At 41.6% G+C, this 17,332-nt stretch overlaps 2 protein-coding genes across 2 annotated transcripts; one reads left to right on the forward strand and one right to left on the reverse strand.

Annotated features, from left to right (window-relative positions):
* Window positions 1-1,448: 1,448 nt before the first annotated feature.
* On the reverse strand, window positions 1,449-10,410 carry LOC144293423 (uncharacterized). The gene is made up of 3 exons (XM_077864507.1): window positions 10,300-10,410; window positions 8,541-8,797; window positions 1,449-2,295 (listed from the first exon to the last, which is right to left on the reverse strand). The coding sequence occupies exons 1-3, from the start codon at window positions 10,397-10,399 to the stop codon at window positions 2,140-2,142; spliced, it is 513 nt and encodes a 170-aa protein (XP_077720633.1). The 5' UTR covers window positions 10,400-10,410; the 3' UTR covers window positions 1,449-2,139.
* LOC144293422 (olfactory receptor 10V1-like) lies at window positions 3,950-5,383 on the forward strand. The gene has a single exon (XM_077864506.1). It carries the CDS (start codon window positions 3,976-3,978, stop codon window positions 5,002-5,004), a length of 1,029 nt encoding a protein of 342 aa, XP_077720632.1. The 5' UTR covers window positions 3,950-3,975; the 3' UTR covers window positions 5,005-5,383.
* Window positions 10,411-17,332: the final 6,922 nt, after the last annotated feature.

Below are 17,332 nucleotides of genomic sequence, written 5' to 3' on the forward strand. Positions count from 1 at the left end.
TAATTCCCAGCAGTAGGAGATTTTTTCTTTTCTAAAGGTTCCCAACTAACAGATGATGCACTGTCTCCCAGAAATGGAATACAGCAAATCATTTTCCTGCCACAAGGGCACATGTGTAAAGCTTCACCACACAAAGGTGACAACTGTGGGAACGTACCCACGACAAGTCCCATGGAACTGGGACTTGTGGTTATTTAAGCGTATGCAATCTTCAGCCTTTTGGCCAGAGTTAGAATCTGTGCTTTGATTTCCTCATCTGTAAAATAAGGTCAATAATAGCACCTACCTCAAAAAAAAGAAATACTGGCACCTACCTCATAAGTTTATTATAAGAGTAAATGAGTTAATTGGCATAAAGGGCTTAGAATAGTTCCTGACACCCAATAAAGGTTAGCTATTTTTTTCTAAGATTTTATTTATAGGGACACCTGGGTGGCTCAGTGGCTGAGTGTCTACCTTTGGTTCACCTCGTGATCCCGGGGTCTTGGGATCAAGTCTCTCATCAGGTTCCCCATAGGGAGCCTGCTTCTCTCTCTGCCTGTGTCTCTCTGCCTCTCTCTCTCTCTGTGTCTCTCGTGAATAGATAAAATTTAAAAAGAGTTTATTTATATTTGAGAGAGAAAGAGAGAGCACAACAGGGGCAGAGGCAGAGGGAGAAGCATGTTCCACACTGAGCAGGGAGCCTGACACGGGGCTTGATCCCATAACGGTGGGATCATGACCTGAGCCAAAGGCAGACACTTAACCAACAAGGCCACCCAGCCACTCCCGTTATTATTATTTGTAACGCAGGACACATCAGCAGGAACCCCATACATGTTGGCTAGTATTTTAACCTTATTCTTTTTTTTCTAGTTTTCCCTGCTGTGATTCAGGATTTTTGGCTTTAGTCAGGCTGGCTTAACTATTGTTTGAAAGTTGAGTTGCATTGGTCATTGGCAGCTGGTGTGTGAGTGTGTGTATACAGGCAAATATAGAAGCTGCCCTCAAAGAAGCTCCAAGTGTGTTGCGTTGCCAGGGGGACAGACATGTACACAAGTAACTCAAGAGTGGACAATGTAGAGTGAAGAGGGGGTGTTGTCTCCGTACCGAGTATGAAGGGCCAGGTTCAAGTTTCCACATCAGAACTTCCTAGGCAGTGCATGGTGCTCCGTGGGGCCCGGTGGGGCTGTTTCCCTGGAATAGTTGATGCACAGAGGCTGTTCCATTCGGTCTTTAAGGAAGGCAGGCTGGCTGGAAAAGCAACCTTCCTTTACTTCCCTTCTGGAGCTGATTGACCACAAGCTATCTGGATGAAGGACTAAGTGCATTCACACAATGACACTTTTCTTTTTTTCTTCTTTTTAAAGATTTTCTTTATTTATTCATGAGAGACGCACAGAGAGAGGCAGAGACATAGACAGAGGGAGAAGCAGATACCATGTAGGGACCCCAATGCAGGACTCCATCCCAGGACCCCATGATCATGACCTGAGCCAAAGGTAGACAGACGCTCAACCACTGAGCCACCCAGGTGCCCCCAACAATACTTTTCTTAATGAAAATGTGGTGGTCAATTGTGATGAGACAAATACTTAAAGAAAGATTCTGTATAAATTGTTTACTTTGCTCTAAAAATTTGCAAAATATTGTGCTCTGCAATTTGAGGACAACACTGTTTGTCTCTCATTTTATCATGTTATAAGCTTGTGATGAAAATTATAAGAGTTTGACGTTTATTATGAGACATTAGAGAATATAAAACAGGAAACATATCTTTCAGGCTCATCACTCAAAGACTGAATTTTCTGTGTGGTGTAGAGACCATAACTTTCTGAGTTTCATTTTCTGTGTAGTATTATATCACAAATGTTTTCACGTTATTACATTGTCTTTATGAATGTAATTTTAAACAACTGCATAGGTTTTCATTAACTGAATCTAGCATTCTGTATTAGGTTTCATGATTTTCTATTACAATTATGCTGTGATTTTTGCCTTGTGTATAAGGCTTTTGGTGGTTGTTATGGTTGTTGTATTTTAGACTAATTTCTGACTTTAAAGTCCTGAAGCGGAATAACTCAACTTAAATTCAAATGCTTATTTTTTATTTAGAAAATTTCAAACCTACACGAATTAAGAGGACAGTATAATGAATGCTTAGGTCTGTATTACCCAGCTTGGAAAATTGTCCGTATTTTGACAAAATATGAGCATTTGAAAAATATTTTCCCCAAATGTCAAACCTTTTACCGCTTCACCAGCGAGCCTGGCGGTGCTCTTTTCTCCACAACTTTGGCAGCACCGAGGATCATCCTTAAAATCCAAATCCAAAGAAAACATAATATTAAAACTTGGCTCAGTTGTTAAACAACAAAAATAATTAATTTGCGTTTTGGTCCCACCCCTGTAATTTAGCAGAACAGTGTTTTTGGCCTGGCCTAAGTATCCCCTGAGAAGATCAGTGCAAAGAGCCCTCTGTATCTGTGGCCATTCAAATGTAACTGAAAATTCTATAAACATCGAAAAATACTTCATGCATATGCAAATCTACCTTGCAGCAAATTCAAACTTGATACAATTTAAGGGTCATGTGCATAATGACCTAGTGACTTAGAATAAAGATATGGGTGGTGAAATGGGGCAGTGGGGTATGTTCAGGGAGTGGTTTCCTGAACTCCCACCTCACTCCGTGAATCATGCTAATTTTACTTATAAAAATATGTTGTGACTCAACCTGTAATAATTGGTGTGTAATACAAGAATAGAGGTTTCTTTACTTTTTCTTCACCAGTTTTATTGAAGTATAATTGACAAAATTGAGGTTCTTTTGCTCTTTAAGCTTAAAGTCAGTGTGGAGTAATATGATTTAAAATGTGTTGAAGAGGGTTGGATCTAAAAGTATAAGTTGGATTGGCGGGTGGGTGAGCCACGTATGAGGGCGTGAAACTCTATCCAGGGTAGACACCATAGAAACACAGGTGGACATACGAAAGAGGGCAAAATGAGAGTAGGGTTCATGTTTGGCAAACAAAACAAAACAAAACAATCTGATAGTTGAACGTTGAAGGAAAAAAATACGATTACAAAATCCTGACTTTGGGGAAGATAGCCATGTGAGCTATTTAACTCATCTGGGCTTCCAGGGCCACGTTTTTATCGGCTAAAGGCAGCACCTTAGGGCCTGCCTTCTGGGATCTATATAAGAATTGTATGTTCTTTGTATAAATTTGTATTTTTAAGGTGCTGGTGTGGTAAAGGGATACTCAGAGTACTAAAGAGGCATGTGAATGATCAGGAATGTTTGCTTATTAAAAAAAAAGGAATGAAGATCAAGGAAAGAATGAAAATAGGAAACCCCATTGAGAACCTATGTTTTCACCCGTATGTGGAATATAAGAAACAGCACAGAGGGTCATAAGGGAAGAGAGAGAAACCTGAATGGGAAGTCATCAGAGAGGGAGAAAAACCATGAGAGACTCTTAACCATGGGAAACTGAAGGTTGCTGGAGGGGAGGTGGATGGGGGATGCGGTAACTAGGTGATGAGCATGAAGGAGGACACGTGATGTGAATGAGCACTCGGTGTTCTATGCAACTAATGAATCACTGACCTCTACATCTGAAACTAATGATGTACTGTATGTTGGCTAATTGAATTTAAATAAAATTTAAAAAAATAAAATTAAAATTAAAAAAGCAAAGAACCTACTGAGTGTGTCAGGCTCGGCACTTTCAGACATGGGAGCCCATTTAATTTTCACCACGCCCTGGAGGTGGGTGTTACACTCTCCCCGTGATTAAAAGGAGAGCGCTGGAGTCTGTAACTTCAACTTCTCCAAGGTCACACAGCTAGTGGAGTAAGCAGTGGCCGGGCGAGATAACAGTAGCTGAACTCCAAAGGAAGCAGTGAGGGTAAATACTCAGGGATTGCAGACTGTGTTTTTTACACGGCTGGGCCTGTTCCAGGTTCAAGGACAGGAGAGTCACTTTTCCCATGACTTCTTTCCTCATACCAGGTCTCATGGAAGAGGAAAACCAGACAGGAGTGGTCCAGTTCCACTTCCACCCCTTCTCCACAGACCCAGCGGTGGTTCCCCTCCTATTTGTGGCCTTCTTGCTGTTGTACTTAGGAAGTCTTGTTGGAAACATGACCATTGGGCTGACGGTCTGGAGAGATCACTCCCTCCATACCCCGATGTACTTCTTCCTTTTTGTTCTGGCCGTGCTGGAGATCGGCTACTCTACCAACATTGCTCCCCTGACTCTGGCTGGCATCCTTTCCATGGGGCGGATGCTTATCTCTCTCCCTGGCTGTGGGGCCCAGATGTTCTTGTTCATCCTTCTTGGCGGGTCTGACTGTGTCCTGCTTGCTGTCATGGCCTACGACAGGTACGTGGCAATCTGTCATCCGTTGCACTACAACCTCATCATGAGTTGGGAGCTCTGTGGGCAGATGACTTTGGGCTCGTTGGGGCTGGGATTCCTGTTGTCACTGCCCTTGACCATTCTGATCTGCCACCTTCCATTCTGTGGCCACAATGAGATCCACCACTTTTTCTGTGACATGCCTGCAGTCATGCGCCTGGCCTGCACAGACACCCGCCTGCATGAAGCAACTCTCTATGCCCTCAGCGTGGTGGCTGTGGCTGTCCCCTTCCTCCTCATCTGCCTCTCCTATGGCTGCATCGTGGCCACCATCCTGAGGATGAATTCAGCTGAGGGAAAGCGCCGGGCTTTCTCCACCTGTTCCTCCCACCTTATCGTGGTTCTCCTGCAATATGGGTGTTGCAGCCTCATCTACCTTCGCCCCAGCTCCAGCTACTCCCCAGAAGAGGGCCGGGCAGTGTCCGTTGTCTACACCTTTTTCTCCCCAGTGCTAAACCCCTTGATCTATAGCATAAAGAATCAAGAGGTGACTGATGCAATAAGGAGACTTATGGCAAGAATGTGCTGGGTCAGGAGACCAGAAATATTTCTTCCTAGAAAAAATATTCCCCAAACCAGGAATAAGGGCATGATGTAAAGGACAGGAAAACTCCAAAGCTAAAAGGAAGGGGTGGAGAAATAACTGTCTCCATGGCTCTCTCAGCCTGCAAAATGCTCTTCAGTGTGAGTTCCTCTGCTTTTTAGTGGCGTCCAGTGAGGAAGCCCTGGATTGACCCTGCCCACTTAGCCAGCCTCGTCCCTCATATGACTTAGAATAAGGACTGGACAGGAGTGTCAGTGAAGAAAAGGATGAATGACTGGACACACAGGGACACAGTTGAAGTTGATATAATGGATGCTGGCCAGTTACCTGTTTGAAGAGCCTACCTCCCTGACAGATGCAGGCCCAATGGAGTCACGTATTCAAATATCTTTTGACCCCTCTCTTTGCCTGCTCAAGTCCCACCGCCTTAATAAAGTCCATCTGGCCACTCCTTTGACGGCGATCTTCCTCTTTTCACTAAATCATACTTCTTTTTTTTTAATTTTTATTTATTTATGATAGTCACACACACACACACACACACAGAAAGAGAGAGAGAGAGAGAGAGAGGCAGAGAGAGAGGCAGAGAGAGAAGCAGGCTCCATGCACCGGGAGCCCGACGTGGGATTCAATCCCGGGTCTCCAGGATCGCGCCCTGGGCCAAAGGCAGGCGCTAAACCGCTGCACCACCCAGGGATCCCCCATACTTCTTTTTATACAACCAGGTTTCATGTGTTTTGGCATTGCCTCTGTAGTAAGTCTGTAAGTGGGTGATGGGTGTTAAGGAGGGCACGTGATGTGATGAGCACTGGGTGTTCTACACAGCTGATGAATTATTGAACACTACCTCTGAAACTAATGATGTATGATATGTTGGCTAATTGAATTTAAATTAAAAAAATAAGTCTATAAGGCTCCTCAGGGTGGAAGAAATGGCTTATTCTTTCTTTGTATTTTCTGGTAAGTGCTGGGGACCTAGCCTTAAGGTCCAACCACAAACTTGAGTCCTAACCTTTCCTTCATGAAAGAGAGAAGATGGTGATAACAGCAGCCTTCCTACCTCAAGGGGGTTGGGTTGACAGTCCAGTGAGATAATGAATGTGTAAAGATGTGATAGGAAAGTACAGAAGAAACCACGATCAATATTTGTTTATTTATTTATTTAAATCCTCTGTCAATTGGCGCTTGAACAAACGGCTTTTACCAAGTTTTTCAAGTCCCGCCTTCTTGCTGGTCCCATCCGCCCTTCCCAAAGCAGTAGAATCAGGTGCTTCTCATGGCACCAGATGGCTCTTGTGACTCTCACAGGAGAACCCAAATGGGCAATGAGCAGGGCTGTTAGGGAGATTGGTGGCGGGGACCAGAAGAAGAAGTGAGAGTAGGGAGAGGCATTTTCAAGATCCCTTCCTTAGTAAGACAAAAAGAAGAGAATCCCATTCTCTTCTTGATGTTGCAAGTGCAATTGATGATAAAAACTAGCCTATTCCATATCTGATTATGTTACACGTGAGAAGGAGGGGTAATATGGAGTCCTGATAGCAAGAATTCCTGGGGAATCCAAGTATTTTTATTTTTATTTATTTTTGTTTGATTATTTATTTATTTATTCATTTTCATCCAAGTATTTTTAGTTGTGTTTGTGCGGAGATTCAACAGATATTTTATTGATAGCAATGGTGTTTGTTGAAATTAATACATTACTTCTCTATTTTTAATTTATTCTGTTTCCATTCTGCTTCCACAAAAAAATGTGAAGCAGCTTAAAAATATATCCGATACAAATGTTAAAAACACACAGGCAAGAATATTGGGGTAAAGGAAAAATTTAGACAGGATTATAGAGAATATAGCAGTAAAATTGCTGTGCAGAAATGCAAACCACGTGCTCTCTGCAGTCTATACCTCGGTCACCTACAGGTATCTGAGATTTCTACTAGCCAAGGATAAGAATAAAATTCAATCCTGTTGGACAATTCAGAGCTCATATAATAATAGATAGTAGAAATATGGAGAAATATTAATGCGTTTTTTTGTTAAATCTCAGATATAAAAGAATCTTTTCCCATAATTTTTCAAAGGAGGATATTTCATACTAAACAACATACGAGCAATTATAATAATAACACTAGCGATCATTTATTGAGCACTGAAGGATATACGAGACATTGTTTAGGTGCTTAGTACATTTTAACTCATTTGATTCCCACAATATCTTATAAGATAATTACCATTATTATCTGTATTTTATATGTAAAGAACTGAGGCTTAGAAAGACTAAGTAATTTTCCCAAGATTGCACAGCTAGTAAGTGCTGTCATCATCTAACTTCAAAGCCTGTAACCTTAACCACGATAACATATAGTAAATATGAGATGAATTTTCTAGGGCTCATTCCCAGTGTAAGCTGATGGTGTGACATTGATGTTTAAGTCCCTTAAAAGCAGTTCTGGAAGGGATGGCTATGGTCAATAAAAGGATGTTCTAGAATTTCTCAAATTTTCTAACTTGATTTTAGGGAATAAACCTAAACTGTTAGAGCCTGACTGGCCAGCATGTCTTTCAGGAAATCCTCCATAAACACTATTTTACTTAACCAGGGTCTGGGTAGGAATTGGAGAAGAGAAAGTTTCTGGTTATCATTTTTATCCAAGAGTTGGAATACATATATCCTGCATTAATAACAAGCCAGTCTTGTACTTGCCGTACAGGATTTGGACATGATTGGTTTTCTTTTCTTGCATTACACATCCATCAACGTGCTCCAGTTTCATAATGGTATTCCAGTGGAATCAAATTTGAACAGCATAAAATAATGTCATCATATTCTAATTTGATTTTATTTACTCATTGGTCTGAGCCTACTGGAATGACGCCTAGTGGCATTAGCTATGGAAAGGAAGTGGCCTAGTATGAGCCGAATGTTGTTAGTGGTCCCTCAAAATTCATATATTGAATCTAATCCCTGATGTGATGGAATTGGAGGTGGTACTTTCTTGGAGGTAATTAGGTGATGAGAGTGGAGTCCTCATGAATGGTATTAGCGCTCTTATAACAGAAATCATACAAAGCTCCCTAGCTCCTTCTACTGTATGAGGATATAATTGAGAGTGTGGAAGAGGGCCCTCACCCAACCATGTGGCACTCTGATCTCAGAATTCCAGCCTCCAGAATCGTGAGAAATAAGTTTCTGTTGTTTAGAAGCCACCCAGTATGTGGCGCTTTGTTCTAACAGCCTGAACTAAGCAAGCAATAGCCCTACTGCCTAGTTTATAGAAAATAGTTATTTTAAAAAGTATTCCCTTTTTTAACTAAAAATATCAGGCAGGCTGTAACTCAGCTTTAGATGGCCACTGTGTGGCCCCTCAAATCCTCTTCTTGTTCACACAAATAGACAGAAGAGGGTGAGATAGGACATCAGAAGTCGTGGTTTAAAATTTCAGATCAGCCACTGGCCAGCTGTGCAAACTTGGACAAGTCAACCCACCTATGGGGATTGTGGCTTCCTCAGCTGTGGAGTTGAAGCACTAAACATTGATCAACAGATCCAGTAAGGTGTTATGAGATTAAAATGAAATGTAAATTAAACTTACCCCACAAATTATATGGTCAGCATCACCGTCCTGGCCATCCCCTTCCTGTTTATCATTCCCTCCTCTGTCTTCATCGTGGCCGCCAACCTGAAGATTCGCTTGGCCGAGGGGAGGCCCTAGGCCTTCTCCACCTGCTCCCTTCACCTGACTGTGGTCCTGCTGCAGTAGGGATGTTCCAACCCCAGTTACTCTCCAGAGAGGGCCCAGGGAGTGTCTGTGGTTTACACATTCCTCACCCAGGTGCTGAACCCCTTGATCTATAGCATGAGAAACAAGTTGTTTAAGGATGCTTTTAAGAAAAGATACTACGAGGTTCATGCTGTTCAGAGTACATTGACTTTTTCTGGATATTATTGATAAACGGTTTTTCCTACATGAAAAAAAAAATGGGATGAACCTTATAGAAGACTAGAAGCCAAGGGGGAAGACGCTTACATTTCAGGAACTGTTTTAAATTCAATCGCTCTTCCTTTGTTACTATATGCCCATGTTCTGGCAGTGAAACCAGTGTCTCCCCCTGCAAAGTCATCCCGCTTGGGAGGTCTGTTGAAAGGATCATCAGTGAGGTTATGGATATAAAAGTACTTTGTGTACTGCAGCAGACAATATGAGTCTCATTTGGATTCTATTGCTCCTTAGAAACAAAATGCTTTTCTTGGTTTTCCCAAAATTTATTTGCATTATTTCCTAAAATTTATTCTATGCTAAGAGAGCAAGTACGCCAGATTCCAACAGCACAAAGATCTTAGAATTCTCAAGTGTTGCTGAGAGGAAAAGTTGCCATGAGAAATTATATCCTCTTCTCTTCTAGAACAAGCCAGCATTTCTCAAAATGGTGGCCTACTTTCAAAGGCTCACATCCCTCTGATGGCACAAAAAAAAAAAAAAAAAAAAAAAAAAAAATCCCTGGGTAATTAAGGGTGGGAAAGTGCATATTTTACTTTCCTCTTGAAGATTAACAAACACATTACCTGGGACCTTTTATCGTGGAGCAGTCTTTGTAGGGCTGGGGTTTCCCAAAACACTAATCACTTTTCCTTCTTCCCTCTCTCTCTCCTTCCTTTCCTTCCTCCCTCACCTCCTTCTCCTTTCTTCTTTCTTTCTTTCTTTCTTTCTTTCTTTCTTTCTTTCTTTCTTTCTTTCTTTCTTTCTTTCGTAGCATAACCTGATCAAGATAATCTTCTGGGAACACTCTTAGGGAAATGGTTGTATAAATGACCAACAGCAGATATTCAGGAGAGTGGTACCAGATAGAATGGTGCCTCAGATCTGAATGAAAGGGGTCTGTTGTAACAGAAGCCAGGCTGTAGAGTAAAACATAGGAGCAAATTGAAAAATGCAACCTGTTCACTTGTGGATGTTACTGAACACAAATCCGTGTGTGTATATTTAAGATTTGTTTGTTACTCAGGTAAGTTTGACCTAGAAATTAAAAACTTCCAAGTACAAAGTAGCAATCAAATGACTTAATGATTTGTTTGTAGTGAAATTTAGAACCCTTCCTGGCCTTTGCTAATGATCTTTGGGGCCATGCAGTGTTTGCTGTAGCATCTCTCTGATTTGGTCTTCTTGAAGAGGCGAGAATATAGGTCAAGATGAAGGTCAAGGCCTCTTCTATCAACAGCAAGTTCACTGCAAGATTCACTGACCCTTCTCATCCCAGAGACACATTTGCCAACTATGCCTGATGTGGTTCGTGGTAGCCTGTGGGGGAACCACACTGAATTTTCGGATCAGCTAGATGCACTCAGTGACTCACTGGGGAATGTGGAGAAATCATCGGGGGAAAGAGGTGCATCAGTCATAGACATCGCTTCATAGATTCCTTGGAAGCAGTCATTCTCTTTTCCAAACTCCATGGAGTCTGATTCTAGAAGAAAGACAGAAGATGACTCAAGGCTAGTGCCATTGCTAAGGAGTCAGTGGGTTTTTCTCCCCATAGCTTCTTAAAAATGATATTTATTTAACACCCATAAGGCATAGGCACATTAAATTCGGCAGAGAGAGAACCATTGTTGGGGTGTAGGGGGAAAAAAGGGAGAGAAATGGGTGAAAGAAATGGAAAGAGAGAAAGGAATAGAATTGGGAGAAATCATGAATAAACTACTGCCACTATGTCCCCACATCACTCAAAGACATCTGTGGCTCTCGCTATAGTGGAAAGGGGGCTGGACTCCAAAGAAACGGAGTCCCAACTCAAGCATGGCAGCTGCTCTGCTGTGTTGCATTCTGGGGCATCGGGCAGGGCAACGAAACTGTGACTGTAGCCACCTGAAGGCCACCCACTGCCTCTTGGTAGCTTGTGGGCCTGCAGCTGGAGCCTTCTGCTCTAGAGCAACAGAATGGTCCCGTTGGCCCTTCTCTGAGTTCTCTGAGTGGAGACTTGACCACTTTTCCTCTCTGACACATGTTCCCATTCAGTATACACACTGTTAGACTTTCAAACGGCTGGTGATTGTGTTTCAGGAATTGTTGTGTGGTTGTCTTTCATGACTGCTTTGACAACCTCCTGCCAAGTTCTCTCTCTCACACACATACACACACCCCTGCAGGCCTTCATTTTAACAATGTTCAGAGTTTTCAGAGTTACTGGTTCTTGTAAAGGAAAGTTTTAGGTGACACATGAACGAGTATGTAAACATTTGTTTGTATTTACTTAAAAAAGAGAGATTACAAAGTAGAACCAGTATGGTACATATTGATACGTAACAAAAACTGTGTGGGTTGAATTTAAGTTGAGTCAAGGAAAATATTAAGTAATTCATACCAGTAAGTCAGATAAAACATAAATCATGAAGAATGTTCATTAATGCTTGAAGTATGGGAAATGTTTTTCCTACATTTTATAATAGCCTTCGCTAGAATCACTATCAACTGCTGGCATAAAACAATTTACGGGCACCTGAGTGGCTCATTTGACTTAGTGTCTGACTCTTGGTTTTGGCTCAGGTCATGATCTCAGTGTCCTGAGATTGAGCCCTGCATCAGGCTCTTTGCTCACCGTGGAGCCTCACTCTCTCAAAATAAATAAATAGAATCTTGAAACAACAATAACAACACTTAATTTATAGCGTGTGTGGTAGGGTCTTGAACAGTATTTGGTGAATAAATAAAGGAACAGTGCTGTAACATTCTGCAATCAATGAATAGCAGGAATCTGTGGGGTTGTTAGCACCACAATACATCACACAATGCAATCAATACCTTGTTGAATTAGTTGCTCCCATTGAGGACCTATGTGGTAGGGGTGGAGTAACAAGTAATATAATAAACACAATACAGAGTGGTAAATGCTATAATTTGGGGTGGGGACAAAGCCACCACAGAGCATGGAGCAGGGAGGGATTTTTCGTTTTTTGGAGGAGAGTATGGGAAGGTGTATATATCAGAATATGGCTTCATTTAACAGGTGACACTTGGCTGAATTCTGAAGGATTCCTAGCATTTGTCTGGGTGCACAAAATTAATCTCTACTTGGATAAATTAAAACTGTAGGGCAGCCCTGGCGGCTTAGCGGTTTAGCGCAGCCTTCAGCCAGGACCTGATCCTGGAGACCTGGGATCAAGTCCCATGTCGGGCTCCCTGCATGGAGCCTGCTTCTCCCTCTGCCTGTGTCTCTGCCTCTCTCTCCTTCTGTGTCTCTCATGAATAGATAAATAAATAATCTTTTAAAAAAATTAAAGCTGTATATCTTTTAAGCTCTCTCAAATTTGGAGAGTAAAAATTAAGCAATAATTAGAATATAGCAAAGTCTAGTAGTAATTAGACCAGTTTAGAATATCATGTCTCCAAACAATTCCTATTTGTGTTCCAACATCGACCACAGGGGATGGTCAAGTTAAAAACTAAGTTAGCCTCTTGGGGTTTATTGAATCAAAGCTGGAAGGGAATTCCCCAGAAATAAGATGAGAAGAACTGAGAGCTGAGAGAGAAGCCAGAATTCTGTCTCTACAAGATCCAAAGTCCCATGATTTTCCCTGAGAAGAGGCAGCAGGGAAGGGTGAACAGTGTCCAGATGTGTGCTCCCCTCAGTGCTGAGTGAGGGTTATCTCCTGATTTATCTACACAATTCCCCAGATCATTGAGAAGAGGCTTCCATTGTGGGCTTCACTCAGTCTCAGGGAAGAATGTGGTCACCAGCCTCTCTAGGTAGAAGGTAAGGATACAGGGAAGACCAGGCTGATTGAGCTGTTGTGTGGTCTAGACCCTGGGAAATGGACCAATGAACCTGACTGACCTTGGGATCCCCCAATCCTGTGAGGGGCTTCCTGGGGTGGAGTTACAAATGAGTTGGAACATTCATGCCATTTCCTGGAGCAAATACAGTGACACTGTTTATGCCAGATATTTTGACAACAAACAGGTCTTCAAAACAGACATTCCCCTGCTAAGGGTGAGAAAATAAATCTGCCTCCCCCTCAAAATGTGACTAATTTCCTAGGTTGCCTGATAGTGGTGACCGTTATCCACCCTCCTTGCAGGAGGGGTACATGCTTCATTGGGACACTCAGAAAATATAATGTAATCTGCTCAGTTTCCAGGTTACACATTCAATGCCTACTTGATAGTGGATGCTCAATAAATACTTGTCAAATGAGTAAATGTACAGTCACCTTGTGAGGGAAGAAGGTAGAGGAATATGCCAAGGTCTTTATGGAAGAGGAAGGGCTCTCTGTGAATATTCACCAAGTCTTTGGAAGCAGTACTGGTACCACAAAAGAGACTCACCAAAAAGATGCAATATTATTGAGGCTTTATATTTCCTGGGTGAGAAGAGAGCTGGAATTCCCTGATCCTACCTTCACATAGCAAGGAATTATGCATCAACAAAAGCAGAAGAAAGATAATGAAAGAGAATATTTAACTACAACCAAGCTCACGGGATTGTCAATTTTATACACTTGAGAATACCCCGGCGAGGAGCAAACTTGGGAGTGGAGAGTGAAGAGTGGAGAGATTTCTCATTTGCTTGCAATACCTTGGATGAAGACACAAAAGGCAAGAATAATGTTTTACTTGTATATTTATTATGCTTTGAATGCTCCTAAAACTAGAGCGCCTTGCAATAAAACTAGCTACGGTAAGATTAAAATCCACTTCCACAGTATAAAAAGCAAGAGTGAAACAGAAATAGTTACTGAATGAAAAGCAGTTGAATATAAAACTTAGTTTTGGGCTTCCTTGCAGCTAAGGCAAAAAGGGAAACATGAATTAATAGTTAAGTAGGATGACATAAATGTGTTCATTAGAGAGAAATGTGTGTATGTGTGTGTGTGGGGGGGGTGGGCAAGGGCATGAGGAAAGTGTTATGAATTCAGGTGAGTCCAAGCAATGGGAATTAGAATTCCTTACCTAAGGTATGTTGAATATCTCTTTGTAATCAATGTGATTGTGTATTGTGGTGGAATTCATTGTAGTTTTTAAGACACTCCACACATAGAACCTTTTTTAAAAACTTCTTTGAAAACTTATTGATGTTCTGGAGAAAATGTTGAGAGATTTTGGGGGGTAAAACGCTTGAGGCATGTGGCTTCCACATCTGGTCTAATAGCTGTTCATTAAATTTGTAGATGACAATGGGAGAGAAATCAATTACTCGTTGGGGCAAAGAATTGCAACTCTCTGTAAGATCTTGATGGGCTAAATCTGAAGGATTGGCTTTAAGAAGAGATGAGGATGGGGCCCCTGGGTGGCTCAGTCAGTTGAGTTCGGCTCTTAGTTTCAGCTTGAGTGGTGGTCTCCGAGTTGTGGGAGTTGTGGGATGGAGCCCCATGTCCTGCTCAGTGGGGAGTCTGCTGGAGATCCTATCTCTCTCTCTCTCTCTCTAGAATAAATAAATTAAATATTTTTTTAAAAAAGAAAAGAGACAAGGATGAAGAAAAGGAGAAGGAAAGAAGGAAGAGAGGAAAAAGAAGGAAGGAAGGGATACGACAATAAACTCAGACCAAATCCAGAGTGTGTTATGTCTGGAAATTAACAAACATATAAATAAATACCTAGATCTAGCAAGGCAAGTATGCAGATTTGTGGCCGTATCTAGATATTAATCCTAGTTCCAACAATGACTGGTTTTATAACTAGGGGTGTGTGTTATGTAACTTCAATTTCCTTGCCTCTCAAATGAGAATTCTAAAAAATCAATAAAATTTTTATGACTAAAAAAATAAACACACACTTTTGGAAACGATTTTTGAAAAATCTGAAAAGTGGAGAAAACAGTAATCACCCATTTCTCTCAAAAACACCATTAAGAGTTTATTGTTGCCCTTTATGTTGGTAATATAACTGGTTCATGCTATGCATGCAGTTTTGCCTCTTTGTTTCTTCATTTAACGTGATAATCACCTTCTCACTTTATTAAACCTCTTACCTATAGTAATTTAATGGCAATATAATAGTTCCTCATATGAATATACCCCAAGTGACTGAAATGTTACTTTTTGTCAAGCATTTGTTTTATTTCTTTATGAAAAATTATTAAGGCATACAGTACACACCTTTGTGCATTTGGCTCCATATTCCAGGCTATTTCCTTAGGGTAGATCCTTAAATGTTGAGAGCACTTATTCAATGCAGATGACATCCCCCCTCCCTTTTTTTTAAAGGGATGGGTAGGGGGAGAGGGAGAGGCGAGAGAGAATTTTCAGCAGACTCCAGGCCCGGTGCAAAGCCTCTCACAACCCTGAGATCATGACCAGAGTTGAAATTAAGAGTAAAAAAAAAAAAAAAAAGAAAGAAAGAAAGAAAGATAGAAAGAAAGAAATCAAGAGTCAGACATGTAACCAATTGAGCCACCCAGGCTCCCCAATGCATGTGACATCTTAAATCACTTCTTGAAAACAGCTGATTATCTTCGGGATGCCTGAGTGACTCACTCCATTGAGCGACCAGCTCTTGATTTTGACTCAGGTCATGATCTCAGAGTCCTGGGATAGAGCCCCTCGTTAGGCTCTGTGATCAGTGGGGAGTCTGCTTGAGGATTCTCTCCTCCTCTCCCTCTGCTCCTCACCCCCCACTCTCTCTAAAATAAATAAATAGAATCTTAAAAACAAAGCAAAACAAAACCTAACAGCTGGTTATCTCTCCAGAAAGGATATGCCTTTTTAGTATCAGAGTGCTAAAATGAAGATTACTTCATCTCAGAAGTACTAAGTATCAGTCACTGGCATCGATAGGACCTCAATAATTTCCAGTGTTCATGTCAATACAGAATTACATCATGCCTGGCACTGTTGCTAGTGTCCTGGCCATTAGTGAAGAATGGGACCCAATCGTCCCAGCCCTCAAAGAGTTTAGAAACTATGGAGGGAACAAAAATACACAAGTGAACACGGAGGCAAACGTATCGTTCAGGAATGATGAAATCCTTGGCTATAGATAATAGTTCTTTTTCTTACAACTGTTTGCCTCCTTAGTGTTTAATTTAGAGATAAAATACTTGGAGCAGAGGGTGTGCTGACCATCTTCACTTACTCTGCATAGAGAGAGGCAGGCAGGTCTGTGCTCTTAATGTTGCTCCCAGAAAAGGAATTAAAAATTGGAAGGGACAATACTCCCAGAAACTTTCAGATGAAATTTTCCTACCATGATTCCAGCCATCTTCTAGGCCTCTTACCTTACATAAGGCATAAGGCTTAAGGTAAGGCATAAGGCTGTGCCAGATGGCTGTGCAGGGAAAGATGCACGTAGGGAAGGAAAACACTTTACTTGCAAAGCATGGAGGGTATCAGACTTTATTATTTTTTTTAAATTTTTATTTATTTATGATAGTCACACAGAGAGAGAGAGAGGCAGAGACACAGGCAGAGGGAGAAGCAGGCTCCATGCACCGGGAGCCCGACGTGGGATTCGATCCCGGGTCTCCAGGATCGCGCCCTGGGCTGAAGGCAGGCGCTAAACCGCTGCGCCACCCAGGGATCCCGGTATCAGACTTTAAAAAGACTGGTTTGTCAGACACAAAAGCCCAACAAACATTCAAAGGCTAAAACTGCAAATCAGCAAGAAAACTAAGGTTGTATTATTCTGTTTATGGTGGAAAGCAATATTCTTACATGATTATTATTTTCAAAGGTCATGACACATCTTCAGTCATTAGCATAGAAAAATGAACAAAAATACATTCTTTGGAGTGTCCATAAACCAGTCAGGGTCATTTTATTTTGGTTTAATTCAGGATGCAAAGTGGTTCCCCTGCCTTCTTACTGTGGCATTGTGAATTGCTTCATCATTGGAAGAAAAAGTGTCAGTTTTTGTTTCTGCAGGAGATGTGGTATGGTGTGTATGTGTGTGTGTGTGTGTGTGTGTGTGTGTGTGTGTGTTGGGGGAGGATAAATACCCTACTGCTCTTTATGCTACTCTTCTTTCTTCTGCCAGTACGTCTCATTGGCCAACCTCAACCAGAAACTACGCGGTGAGGGAGACTGGCTAATACAGTCCTTAGTGACGAGCCTCCCATGGGGCAGAGCAGGCTGGAGAGTGTGGATCTGGGGAACAGACCCAGAATAACCAACAAAACTTTCCTTTTGCAAATCACTAAGAGGAAGAGCTGTCTCTGAAAGTGACAGAAATGGAAAAGTGGGAAACGGGAAAGGCTGAAGTAGAGAATTCATAAAGCTGCAGTAAGAAGGTGGGGGAACCCCTTTGCACCCTGAGTTAAGCTAAACAAGGTGACCCTGACTGGTTTAGGGACACCCCAAAGAATGTATTTTTGCTAATTTTTCTATGCTAATGTCTGAAGATGTGTCACAACATTTGAAAATATAATTATGTAAGAATGTTCTCAAGAGAGGTAC

The sequence above is a fragment of the Canis aureus genome, chromosome 21 (genome assembly GCF_053574225.1).
Source record: "Canis aureus isolate CA01 chromosome 21, VMU_Caureus_v.1.0, whole genome shotgun sequence".
Classification (NCBI taxonomy): domain Eukaryota; kingdom Metazoa; phylum Chordata; class Mammalia; order Carnivora; family Canidae; genus Canis; species Canis aureus.

Bases quoted from the DNA above. Each gene is read 5' to 3' on its own strand.
- LOC144293422 (XM_077864506.1), top strand. From the start codon at position 3,976: ATGACTTCTTTCCTCATACCAGGTCTCATGGAAGAGGAAAACCAGACA.
- LOC144293423 (XM_077864507.1), bottom strand. From the start codon at position 10,399: ATGGAGTTTGGAAAAGAGAATGACTGCTTCCAAGGAATCTATGAAGCG. The intron at 8,798-10,299 runs GTGAGTCACTGA...CTCATGCTATAG, and splicing joins TGATTTCTCCACATTCCCCA to ATCAAGGGGTTCAGCACCTG. The intron at 2,296-8,540 runs GTAAGTTTAATT...TTGGATTTTAAG, and splicing joins CTGACCATATAATTTGTGGG to GATGATCCTCGGTGCTGCCA.